Here is a 12,813-nt window from a genome sequence, read left to right as displayed (position 1 = left end):
GTGTATATATATATATATATATATATGAAGAGTTCATTTGCAAAAACAGATAACTCAGTTTTTAAAAATGTTCAAAAATCTTGTTTTTCATTGTGAATTCCAATTAATCTCAATCAAACTGCAGTTGGGTTACAATAAATGTAATGAAATTCATAAATTTTAAATGTCAAAATACTTTTTAGGGCCAATGTAACTAATCTGACTTAAAAAGGAGCGACAGATAGTGTTCAAATTCACATACAGTATTGAAAGTAAATGCAAAGATAGTCCGTCTTAATAAAAAGAGCTGAGAGTGGCCGACGCGTTCTCTGGACAGAGTACTGCGCGTTCTCCCTTGAAAAGTGCTGGACTAAGGACTGGAGATCTTTGCACATGTTCCACAGGTCTGCTTTCCAACTCTAGGGATTTATGAGGGCTGAGAGCATATTCTTGTCTGCTTCTTGCTCTCTCTCTTACTCCTTTTACGCCCCCTCCGAGGAGAGGTGGGGGGCAGAAACAGTTAGGCTTGCTTTCTGGAACAGCTGGGCTGAAACGAGGAAAAGCCTGTTGGGTTTGAGGTGAGGGGAAGGAACCGAGCTGGAGTGGGGGGAAATCAATCATGGCCTAAGGCTGGTAAAGGTGCACAATTAGCGAGATTGGATACATTTGAAATGATGGAGCTTCGGCTACACCAGCTCACCATTCCCAGTGGAGACAGAGAGAGGGAGTGATGATTCCACTTGAAAGACCTAATTATTCATCATGACAGTTTCCATGTTTAAAAAGGAGCTCGGAGCTTTGGGCCGAGTTATGGATGCAGATATAGATATCACAGGATCGTGGCTAGATTGTGAAATACTTATGCTTGACGGAAACATTCCTACATATGATTTTTACCAGAGCGACTCAGTATATCCATCCGGGACTTCTAGAAGCTGCCTTTTTTTTTTTTTTTATTCCTCATCATGCACTGAATTATTGCAAAACATCCTATTAGAATTGAATGCTGTGTTTAAAACACCATCACTAAAAAATATCTGTTTTGCCTGAACACTGGAGATACTTCTTTAGTGTATGGTTGGTTTGGTGAGACAGGTTTTAAATCATGCGGTGAATGTTAATTTCCCTGGGGTCTCCACCACAGATCAATGTGCTGGAAGCCAACATGAAGACTGGTCAACCTCTCTGACCGATGGCTATATTGGGATTTTCCACGGTGCTTTTAGCTGGTGTTGGCTTTGGAGACATGTTGGGAAGGTGAAGGTGGTTTTTGCAGGTTGGATGAATTAGTGCACAGAAAAAGTGGGTGGATGACAATGATCAAGAGACGTTATCATGTTTTGAGCTCATCTTGAATTGACTTCATCCTGAAACCACATGCATTAAGAGCAAAAACGACCAAGCATGTGATGGCAAATTACATTGTGTTACATCACACACGCTGCATTTGCATATCAGTCACACTCAAGACACCCATATGACTATGATTTTTTTCAGGCTTATTTCACTGATGCACTATTTAAAATGTTTTCTTACTAGCTTTATTTAAATAAACTCTAACATGTAGATGCCAGTTCCATTAAAACATCCATGTGATGGATTTCATTTTCATATATTAAATAAAGGTCAAATCTGTAAATATAAAAACAAAATTGATACTTTTCGACCTCATGTAACTTACCTCATGAGCTTTACAGTCGGTGTTGTAAGTGGCCCTTCAAACTCTACCCATGTGTCCCTGATACTTCCAGTACATCCTTTATTTTCACTGTCACCATATACAAATATGAACAAATTCTATACAGTAACGCAATCACATGATTTTTTTTCTTTTCGGACTGCAGTCTGTACCTTTCTCCAAGATATGTGAGATGAACAATGACATCAATGTAGTTTATTATTAGCAACTAAACGTAGCTCTAACTTTACACTGTACCAGCCATTCTGACATTTAAAAAAATGTAAGTCATTGCAAAAAAGAGGAACATGCAATGTTTCCAAAATGCCTCAGTTAACACATAACTCCATGTAACATAGAAATGATCATTTAAAATGAAGTCACTTCGAAATAATGTAATTATTAAAGAATTGTCTTTGAACTCCTACACATTCTTTCAACAGCGTTGGTCTCGTTAAGTTGTAAACATTACAGCATTTTGCTTGCTCCTTTAATTGGGTGCATATCATTCTGTTGTTGTCGTTTTTTTTTCTTGAAGAAGACTTGATAAGCGATCGTACATGGTAAATTGTCTTTGGGCTCCTTAAAAAGCTTGAGGGAGAGCTGGGTTGTGGTTCTGTGAGTGCACAGAGTAAGGTAGATTACGTAAACACCCTGAGAGTCACTTGTCTGTTTTTCCCCTTTTTTTTTTTCTTTTTACTTTTTTTTTTTAATTCGCAATAATTTAATAATTTGGGCCTGGCCCCGGCAGCCGGTAAGGGATGGTGGCGGATCATGAGCGGAGGGCGAGTTGACTGGCAACCGCCTCCTCTGCAGGCATGAGAACAGAGTTAATGTGGGTCTGGTCGAGTAGTATGTTATCGATGGAGAACATCACATGGCGTGGGAGGTGCGTGGCGAGGGAATGGCTCGTAAGGGGGGGAGGGTAAAAGTAGTGGTGGAAAGTGGTTGGCAAACGGAGGAGGGGGAGTTATGAACGATCAAAATCAACTAGGCTTACATGATGGGATTGAGCTATAACATCAGCAGGTTCCATTGGTAAATGGAAACCCAACAGATTTTAGCTTTAGGTGGACAGAAGACATAACACCCGCCCAGCCAAGCCTCTCACAAGCAGTTGCATTCGTTCGCTCGCTCGCATCACTCACGCAGCATGGCCCCTCCCCCAAAACCGAGCACATGGTTTCAGGCACGAACTTGCAATGTGTTATTGATGAAAACTGAGTGTAGTGGGAGGTGAAGAATAAGACAACAGAAGACAGGTGATGGTAAAATGAACATTTATAATGACTGCTGTTGCTGTCGGAAAATAATAACTCTTAAATAAAAAAGAAAAAGAGAAAAACAAACGGAACGACTTAATAGATATTAGGCATCACTCACGCAGCATGGCCCCTCCCCCAAGACCGAGCACATGGTTTCAGGCACGAACTTGCAATGTGTTATTTGATGAAACTGAGTGTAGTGGGAGGTGAAGAATAAGACAACAGAAGACAGGTGATGGTAAAATGAACATTTATAATGACTGCTGTTGCTGTCGGAAAATAATAACTCTTAAATAAAAAAGAAAAAGAGAAAAACAAACGGAACGACTTAATAGATATTAGCACTAAATTGCTGACTTCACTGGTAATCCACAAGTCAAGAAACACAACTCACTATTTTTTGTACAAACACAATGCTACAGTTACATTAAATATTTAATACTTTTTTAAGTCAGTTAATGGATGATGTTAAAAGAAACCACTAAAATACTAAAAACAAAACAGTAATTCATCTTTCCAGTCATTCCCTTTTGTCTAGTTTCTTGATGCCATTTATTAATAGTGTATAGTAGTGAAAATAAATAAGCTCATGAAGGGTTATCAGAAAACAAAGCTGGCAGCATAGAAACATTAGATGTGGAGCTCAAGCATGGTTGAGACGCATGCAAATGATCGTTCGGCATCACAGAGAAACAATTTTGTCTCGTGAACAGATGCTGCAATGGTCAAGACACCTAATCGACACATTATCACAATTTACACTCGACACGACTGATATGTACAATGAGATTAGCAACTACAATCAGTTCAAGTATGAAACCTACACTAATCTTAGTCTACCTTGGCGGTTAGTAGTGATTATGCATTATGTGGAGGGGCCAGATCCGGATTTTGACCACCTGATGGTTTCGGTACTGCGTGCGTGGCTCTATAACCACCATGTTCAATTGCTGATCGCAGAACCAAATCGTTCTTTCTCTGAGCTGCTTTAGTTTAGTTCAACTTCCTATCGGTAGCCCGTAGGAGCACTCCACAAAAGCGATTTTATGCTGCCAGCCCCATTACGTTGAACATGTTTCTGGTTACAGTTCAACCATATCTGACAGATATTTACAATGAGAGAAAATAATGAAATTGCGGAGGAAACAGTTTGGATCTTATTGATTTTTTTTTCTTTTCTTTTGTGTGCCTTTTTTTATTAAATATCCCCAATGATGACTTAAAAAAAAAAAGAGAAATAAATCCAATCATCTCAACTAGAATTGCACAGTCTCAAAAAGGTTTGGAGATGGAATGGAGATTTTAAGTCCAAACAGTTGATGAACATAGAAGGGGAGGAAGAAGGTCAATAAAGTTCATGAGGGGTGAGAAGTTCAAAGTTCAGAAGATGGCTGCACGGCTGATGTTTACACACTCCTCAGCTTTTTTTTTTTTTTTAGCATTTTTTATGCTAAAGGAACCAAAAAAAACCTGCCATTAAAATGGATTTTTATTTTCTTTGCTTGCGCGTAATGTTTTCCATTGAGAAAATCAAATGGAGACTCGGGGGTGAGGAGAGTGACAGTGCCCCCAACATTATGGCACACAATCAGTGATGTCCTGGAGGTTGAAGAGATGACAGAATTAGGAAAAGCAGTTTATGAGAGGTAGCCAGCCGTGTTTTTACCGTGTTAATCCAGGTCTTTCTTTTACTGCTCGCTTTTTGGGTAATGTTGAGGCGTCATGACTGACATCATGTTATGGAGAAACATGCTGGCTTCATGGGTGCGTCCAATGGATGTCCAACATACAAGAGAACTCAAAAAGTTTGGAATGGTACTGTTTTTGTTTGGCACTCAGGAGAAAGTCTGGGAGGGTGTGAGGGGGAGGTCGGCAGAAGAGTGGGGAGTGGTTGGAAAAAAGGGGAGCAGTGAAAGTGCAAAAGGGAGAAAAAGGGAGAGTAAACAGGATACATATGAATGACATTTTTGTTATACTTGGTCTAGGTTAGAGAGTGTCGTACAAATAAAAACAGGAAAATAAAAAAGAGAACAGAACAGTGATATGACAAATGTATTCTAACATTGCTGGTGCTTCAATGGGTACGAGCTCAAGAGTGACCCCGGGCTGTCGTCTTCTGATGGCGTGGGGTGGGGGGTTGGACTGGGGGGCGTGTGGGGTTTGGGAAGAACGACGAGCTCTAGCCGTGCGCCCACATAAAAGCAATGACCTTCTCGACATCAGCTAAACCATAAGTTTGCATTCATCTGCACAAAAAAACAACTGCGCCGTCTCCTCTACGCATGAAAACATAGCAACCATGACTAAGCACAGTGCAATTTTGACGCTGAAATTGAGAGAGAGAAAAAAACAATATTCATGATATCAGACATGCCCTTTTTGGCACTTATTATCATTAATGGTAATAATAAAAAACACTGTCAAAATAACGATTTCTGTAAAAACTATTCTGCCGTTTTTGGTCAGCTTCGAACATCTGGCCAATCCTTTCTCATGCAAACATTGCGTTATGACGTCATCGGGAAGTCCCGCCCCTTTCCTTTATTCGTGGAGGTCTGAGGTAAAGGATTCAAGCAGTTTAGCGGAAACAGGGCTGCTCTTATCTGGGGTGGCATGAAGCGTAAGAGAAGTATAAAGTGCATATTCTCGCGAGAATGGGTCAAGCTTAATGTGCAGTGATGGCAGAACAAGCTAAAGAACAGAAGCCTAATGATGTTAGTACTGACACAGCAAACACAAGCCCTAAAATCATGATCGAAAGAGTGATATGCAAACTTATGTAGTGGTGAATACATTCATGGCCATGTTAATGTCGCTAAATTAACCCTCCGTTACCCAACTTTTCCCATTGTTTTTCTTCGAAATGATCACAAAACATTGATAAGTCTGTACAAAATGAGTGCTATAGTTATGACGCTGAATATGACCATGACTATGAATGGATTTGGTTTCTGTGGCCTAGTTTTCATGGACAACAAAAACTCCCATCTTGGTCTTAGCAAAACTAAAAATAAAAAGGTAAAAATGTGAAAAAGCTAATATAATAGCTCAAACTGTTGTTGCCATGCAAAGATTTGTCCTCAAAATGAATGCACATTGCCTAATTGTTTTTTTTTTTGTACGATTTTTTGTCTTCACTTTTTTTTTTAAATCCACGCTTCACTTGGTATCATGCAATATCAACGTGCAAAAAAGATAACATCTATCTTCACAAAATACATTTTCAGAACTATAAAAGGCTGACTTAAGAACGCTGATAACTTATAAAACTTTAACCATGCTAAGCTAACTCGGCAGTCTTCTAGCCCCAGGGGATGTGTGTTAATGTCCACATGGCACCCTGTTTTTGTTTGGCCTACGAGATGAATCCCACCCTTCTTTTTTAACAAGGACTAGTTAGTTTAAGGGGGCAGAAAACTCTCAACCTTATAGTGCTAATGTCTATTTTTTGCTTCTCTAGTCACTTTACCCCCGCTAGTTATACCTTAACTGTGGCTTGTTTGGCACTTTTCACTTTTTTTTTTTCTTTTTTTAAATTACAAAAGTATGTCTGCTCTTAACTAATGGTGTTTAAATCACATTTAAATCTGTAAAGATCTATTTTGGCACAGGTTTATTAATCCACTGATATAGCAATTATTTCATTATGAATGTAGCATTTAGTTACACCTCTTACAACTACCACATCCTGCTAAATGACAGACCAGATATGTTTTTTTAATCTTAAATTTTAGTACATCACTTACTCAATAGCAGCATCTTCACAACTTAAAAAATAGTATATGCAAATCTACTTAACATCTAGGTAAATCCAAAGCTCCTACACAGACAGAAAAGGACAAGACATGACGACATGCTACTACGTATATTGCTTTCAGTACTCATCACATTTGATCTATTTTCCCAGTTACTAACAAAAAAACTAAACGAAAAAAAAAAACTCCCATATGTACTGAATACAAAAACAACAAAACAGAAAGCTGCTCCTTGACACTATGTTGGCACCTTTTTATAGATTTCACATTGAATTGTCACAGTAATATCTTGCTTTTAATGTGTCTTAAATCAAACGGTGATGTAACCGTTTTTTAAACGAGAAAAACATTTATCTGGGGGATCTACTGAGACTCGTTCAAGCTCTGAAGTGTCTGATGAAGTACTGCATCATGGGTAAAACCGAATGCACAGATGCACTCTAAAATGCGGAGGCGCTCGATTGCCATCGCTTCCTTGTCTTGATCTTCAAATCTGAATTATTACGTCCTATTGTTTGAAAATTGCACCTCAACAAAAACGTGCAACTATCTTATAGTAGAGTACCTGGAGTCATTGCTGTTTCAGACCTCCTCACCTTGGGCGCAACTGCTATACACATTCATATTTATCCAAACTTATCACCTTTACACGCATTTACACACACGTGCACACCATACAAACACATGGATGGCTCGTATTAAGTCCCTTTTGGAAAGTGTGATGTGCGCAAGTATGATCTACTGCAAGCTTCTAGTTCAACTCTGTAGGCGCGTCTTCCCTTTCGCATCGTCATTGTTTCATGAAAGGGCAAGCAGACATGCACTGTTACACCAGACATTGCCACCCATGGAGAGATGTGAGAGAAAAGGGGGTCTCTGGGTTGATGTGTCAGAATGGGGGTGCACGAAGGTAAAAAGGGGTGTTGAGAAGAGGTGAGGGGAGGTGATGGTTTTTAGATGAGAATAAAGAAGCCTCCTTACCAATCGGCTCAGATTTACTCTCTCTGGTGCTCCAATAGCAAAGGAGAGGAAAGAATCATAACTTTAGTCATTGGGAGAGAGAGCACCAACTCTGTCTTTTTCTGTTGGTCTAATTCTTCTTTGGGAAATGCTCTCTGTGCTAAAGTCTTGATAATAGGAACAGTTTGGTATTTTTAAGCTCATTCCAGCCGGTAGAGAATCAATATGTTGTCGTTTAGACACAGAATCATTTTGGAAGACACCTAGAGTTTAAACGTACAGAATATACCATCCTCTGCCCCTTCACGATAAATATACACGGTCAGCTGGTGGGTAGTTAGTGCACACTTGGAAGGATATGGTTGGATACTGCAACATGATGCCAAAAAACTGGTCCGAAGAGTCTGACCTCAACCTAACAAACCATCCAGGCTTCTTTTCCACCCTACGGTAAGCGATACCTTGACTCCACGTAGGTTGTTATAAATATGAGACGTTCCACATGAGTACATTCCATCATGGTGACGCATCGATGCGATAACGATATAGAAACCCTGACTTTTTTTGGCCTTCCATCACGGCCTCCACACTTCACAGTGCATTAAGACAAAATTCAGTGTACTCCGATTCAAAACAAAAAGGTAATGGGACCTTATTAGCAGCACATACGTCGCACATGGGTATTTCAGATCTGCACAGGATGATCTTCACACGGGCAGCCCGTTCTAAAATTTTATTCACTGGTGACTCGGGACATACAGTATATAAAAAAAAAACTGTGATAGAAAAGACAACCTGGGACTTCCATGTTACCGAGCAGCCTGTGCAGATCAGAATTTGTTCATAGTCATTCAGTAGTATGTTGTTCATGAAACGCCTCAGAGCTCTGAGGGCCAATTTCTGATTTGATATGGAATATCTATGCAAATTTTCCCGTAGATTTGCACAGATATTCGACTGCAGTGGCTCAAAGTGCACAATCTCTCGCGCTGCAGAGGGGCAGCATAGAGTAAAGATGGGGATATGTTTTGGGATGTTACATAAAAGGATTGGCTTTCATATAAAGTCGTATTCTGACACTCCCTTGGACTTGTGCAAAGACCTACATTCTCATTCAGTAGATATGTGAATAAATTGTCTAGTCCCACTGTGATTTCAAGTCTGCGTATGTTTAGTTGCATTTTCAGCATTTAAATCTGGTAATAGTTTGCTGAGTGTGTGTGTGTATATGTGTGTGTTTTGTATTAATATCACTGTACAGTACATCCGCCCCTATTCTCTCTGTTGGTGCCGACGGTGCAGTTATCACTGGACATTAAATAAGACATATATTACATGGACACACGATTCAATCTACTTAAATAAAAAACTAAATCCAAAATATTGTCTTTACATTCATGTCAACCTGAATTCACAGATTAAGAAAAACAAAAGGAAATACCTAAATCCTTATGGGTGAAATCATATTAATAAATAACGTTGATGGTGATGATAATTTGTAATAATAATAATAGTAGTAGTAATAATAATAATGATAATAGTATTTGTATAAACACCAGACCTCAAATCCCATAGACGAATGCCACAATTTTCTAGGAGCTCTGGTACGAAAGATTCAGGTGCGTTTTGCGTCCTGGCCTATGTCCGCAACATGATCTACAAGCTTTCCTTATGCTAACAACATCTGCAGTGGCATGCACCTGGTCCAACTAATCAGTCTAAGGCCCTCTTAAAGAGAAGGCATGGGCAAAAGGGTGGGAGTTAAACTAAGGACTAAAAAATTAAAGAACAAACATCTGTCAGCTAGGAGGGGATGGGGGTGGGGAAAGGGCCGATTCCTGGGATTGCTCCACCCCATTGTCCCCCATCCGACCACCTTGCCCACCTGCTGGGAACTGCAGCGCGGCAGCATGCCGGGTTGAAATGCCATTCACTGCTGTCCAGAAAATGCACAAAAAAAAACAAAAAACAAAATCAACCAATAAAAATCCCGAATTTAAGGATTAAACCCATATTTACATTTTACACATTTTTCTTTTTCAAATTTTCCACTTTGAAAGGAATTCTTTCAATTTTTTTTTAATACTGAGATTTTTCCCACAAAGAATGTGGCTGATTTCCGTCGATATTCGTGCCCTCCATCTTTCTCTGTATCTTCCCCATCCCCCACTCTTTTTCTCTCCTTTTTTCATACTCCCTGTTTTTAGCCCACCTTCTGCGGATTGGTGGCCCTCACACCCTGCTCGTATGTGATTCGCTGGCTGATAAGATATTGGGCTGCCTGTGTGGCGGCTGGTGATCCGGTAATGGTAACTTTACGGTTTCTGGTGCCAGGAACAAACTCTCCCTTTTTGGAGATCTGAATGCGGGCTCCCGTCAGTTCTTGGTACTCCACAAGCGTTTTGCCTCCCTTCCCCAAAATGGCACCCACCAAGTTCTCCGGCACCGCAATCTCCACCACATCTTTGTGACCCTCGGTCAGCTTCTCGGTGGCCAGCAGGGAGCTCGCCATCAGCGGGGAAGCGGCGCTCAGGTAGCCGTTGGTGGCTCCGGTGGCGGCGGCGAGCGATCCTAGCGTGAAGCCTCCCAGGCTGGTCGCCGGGTGCCCGGAGCTGGTGGACGCGTCGCTGGCGTAGGAGGCTAGCAGGTTGGCGGCCGCGGCTGCGGCGGGGTTGGCGCTTGCGGCCACAGCGGCTAGGACTCCTGAGGCAGCCGCAGGGTTGAGCCCTAGGCCCAGGGAGTTGGTATTGTATCCGTAGCTGGCTAACGTGTTCAGCGCGGATGTGATAGTCAGCAGGTCGTTTCCTGAGAAGCTGGACATGGTGGTGGGGAAAGCGCCCACTCCAGCCAGACTGGCCTGCCCTAGGAGACTGGAGGCCGTGGCTGCCGCCGCCGCCGCAGCAGCCGGCATCACCTCTGCCGAGTTGGCGTATGGGGAACCGGTGGGGTTGGAGTTGGCCACAGGGCCAGAGATGTTGGAGTAGCTGATGTTCAGACAGCTGCTGCTCTGTGGGTCCTCCTGGATCTTCTGCACAATGATCTCCACAGCCTTGCGGTTCTGCTCAGGCTCCCCGCTGATGGTGACAACGCGTTCCTGCAGGTTGATGCCTTCGGGTTTCTGTGAGAGCTGGACCCAGGCGCCGGACTGCTCCATGACGGCCTTCACCGTGGCTCCGCCCTTGCCGATGATCAGCCCTGCCGTGCTGTTGGGCACTATGAGCTTGGCCTGAAGAGAACATAAACAGAGAGGACGGTGTCAGTTAATGAGTCACTCTCCAGCACTCTTTAAGCATGCACCATTTTTTTTTCAGTTTTGGGATTTACAAGTAGGAAGAATGTTTTTTATCCACTGGGAGCCCATTAGTGGCAACACAACCAGTGTCGAACACAAACAACTATTTTTGCGGCAACTACACCCATATGTATTGAAAACCAAAGCCTGGACTTTTCACAGCAATTACTTTGTTTCAAGTTGCCTTTTTATCAATTAAACCACAAATCAAGTTACATCTAACGGATGAGTTTAATCTAGTAATTTAGCAGCACAGCAGTGTAGTGTTCTCAGAGAGTAAGTTTTAGACAATGTCTGCGAAAAACAATTTCCTCATTGATGGAGGGAAGAAAAGTGTAAACAGTGGTTACCATGGTTTCTTCCCTAACTTAGAAAGGCTTGCTCCTCTGATCAAGCAGTGACTCATGCTGGTACTTTTTACCAAAGCTTCACACAGAACATACTGATCTTGTTAAAATGTTGCTAAAAGCACTGTTACTAGATGTGTTCATTAAGGTTTCTTTCCTAAAAGTATTTGAATTTGTTTCTATGTAAGCGGTTTACGTATCATGTTCTATGTATGAAACTGTATTTGGTGCTGTAACTGATCACCATTTTGAGCTTAAAAAATATTAAAATAACATAAAAGGATTAGATACATTTTGTTTCTAGAATTTATCTAGATTTTTTCCAGATTGTATCACATTAGGTTGACTGTAAAATATCAACAACAAAAAAATATTTTAAAAATTTGTTTATCTCAGTGTTGGAATTAACTAAACAATTAAAAAGATTTTTTACATTTTAAACTAATTTAAATACAGCTTAGATAAAATATAAATATTAGATACACTTAAAATTAAAAATGTTGCCTTGGCAATTAATTAAACATGTTTAAGTTGAAGTGCTACAATTACTAAAAATAAAAATTAAATTAAAAATACTATAATAGTGTATGAATAATACTAAAATGACACTGGTTTATCTGAGATACAAAACACAACGAAGTAGGGTAAACGTACCTATTAAGCTCACCAAAATCTACATTGAGACATTTTTAGTGCACAAGATATTGGTTTCAGTACAAAAACTTATGTTAAAATAAAATATTAATCTCTCACACAAAAATATTTAATTATATTTTAAATGACAAAAGCATTTAAATTAAGATATACATCATTAAATGCAAAAAGTCCGGCTGTGATTAATGGGTACATGTTTGTACCCTTTAAGCACACCCCTGTTCCCATTAAGCTCACATCATGTTTTATTAAAAATTTTTGTTTATTTTAAACAACCTTTTTAAAGAATAATTGAAAAATATTTTTTTTAATGTACAAAGTCAATCACAAAAAACAGAACACAAAAATCAAGCAACAAAGCACTCAATTTGATCAGTTATATATTCATAATGAAATGTCATTTAAGCACATTGCAACATCTAGACTAGTCCATGTTCAGCTAAGTAACACAAATTCAAAAATCAAATAAAACAAACCAATAAAACATTTCATTCATGGGGATGAACACAGAAACTATCCTCATTATGAAGCCTCTTATTAAATGGATGTCAACCTATCTATAGTCTCTTAAGGCTGGAATACACTACATGATTTTTGCCTTGATTTTCCACAGATTTACAGTCTGGAGAAGTTCACAGTAGTTGGCAAAGGTCAGAGCCAGTCTGCAGATTTGAGTTGACAATCCATAGAAAATCAATTAACTTAACTTAACTTAAAGTGACAACCATCACTTAATATTTAAAGTCTGTTTATGAAGTATTTACATAGACGTTCAATGTGGAAGAGCTTAAAGAGAGCACACTGAGCTTAATTGGAGCAGCAACAATTTTTAATACATTTTATGTAATATTTATTAAAATGACAAGATTTTGCAAAATAAATA

The 12,813-nt window shown here is 39.9% G+C and overlaps 1 protein-coding gene across 2 annotated transcripts in view; it reads right to left on the bottom strand.

Annotated features, from left to right (window-relative positions):
• Positions 1-9,353: 9,353 nt before the first annotated feature.
• The window catches only part of LOC107669728 (RNA-binding protein Nova-1-like), a 57,739-nt gene continuing 54,279 nt past the window's right edge, over positions 9,354-12,813 (bottom strand). For both annotated transcript variants that reach the window (XM_016462096.1, XM_016462097.1), the window contains one exon: positions 9,354-10,863. In XM_016462096.1, coding sequence (XP_016317582.1) covers positions 9,841-10,863 — 1,023 coding nt within the window. In that variant the 3' untranslated portion in view covers positions 9,354-9,840. The remainder of the gene's footprint in view (positions 10,864-12,813) is intronic.

Source organism: Sinocyclocheilus anshuiensis, unplaced genomic scaffold (assembly GCF_001515605.1).
Source record: "Sinocyclocheilus anshuiensis isolate Anshui unplaced genomic scaffold, SAMN03320099.WGS_v1.1 scaffold684, whole genome shotgun sequence".
Lineage (NCBI taxonomy): Eukaryota > Metazoa > Chordata > Actinopteri > Cypriniformes > Cyprinidae > Sinocyclocheilus > Sinocyclocheilus anshuiensis.
This window is presented reverse-complemented; position numbering and strand designations above follow the sequence as displayed.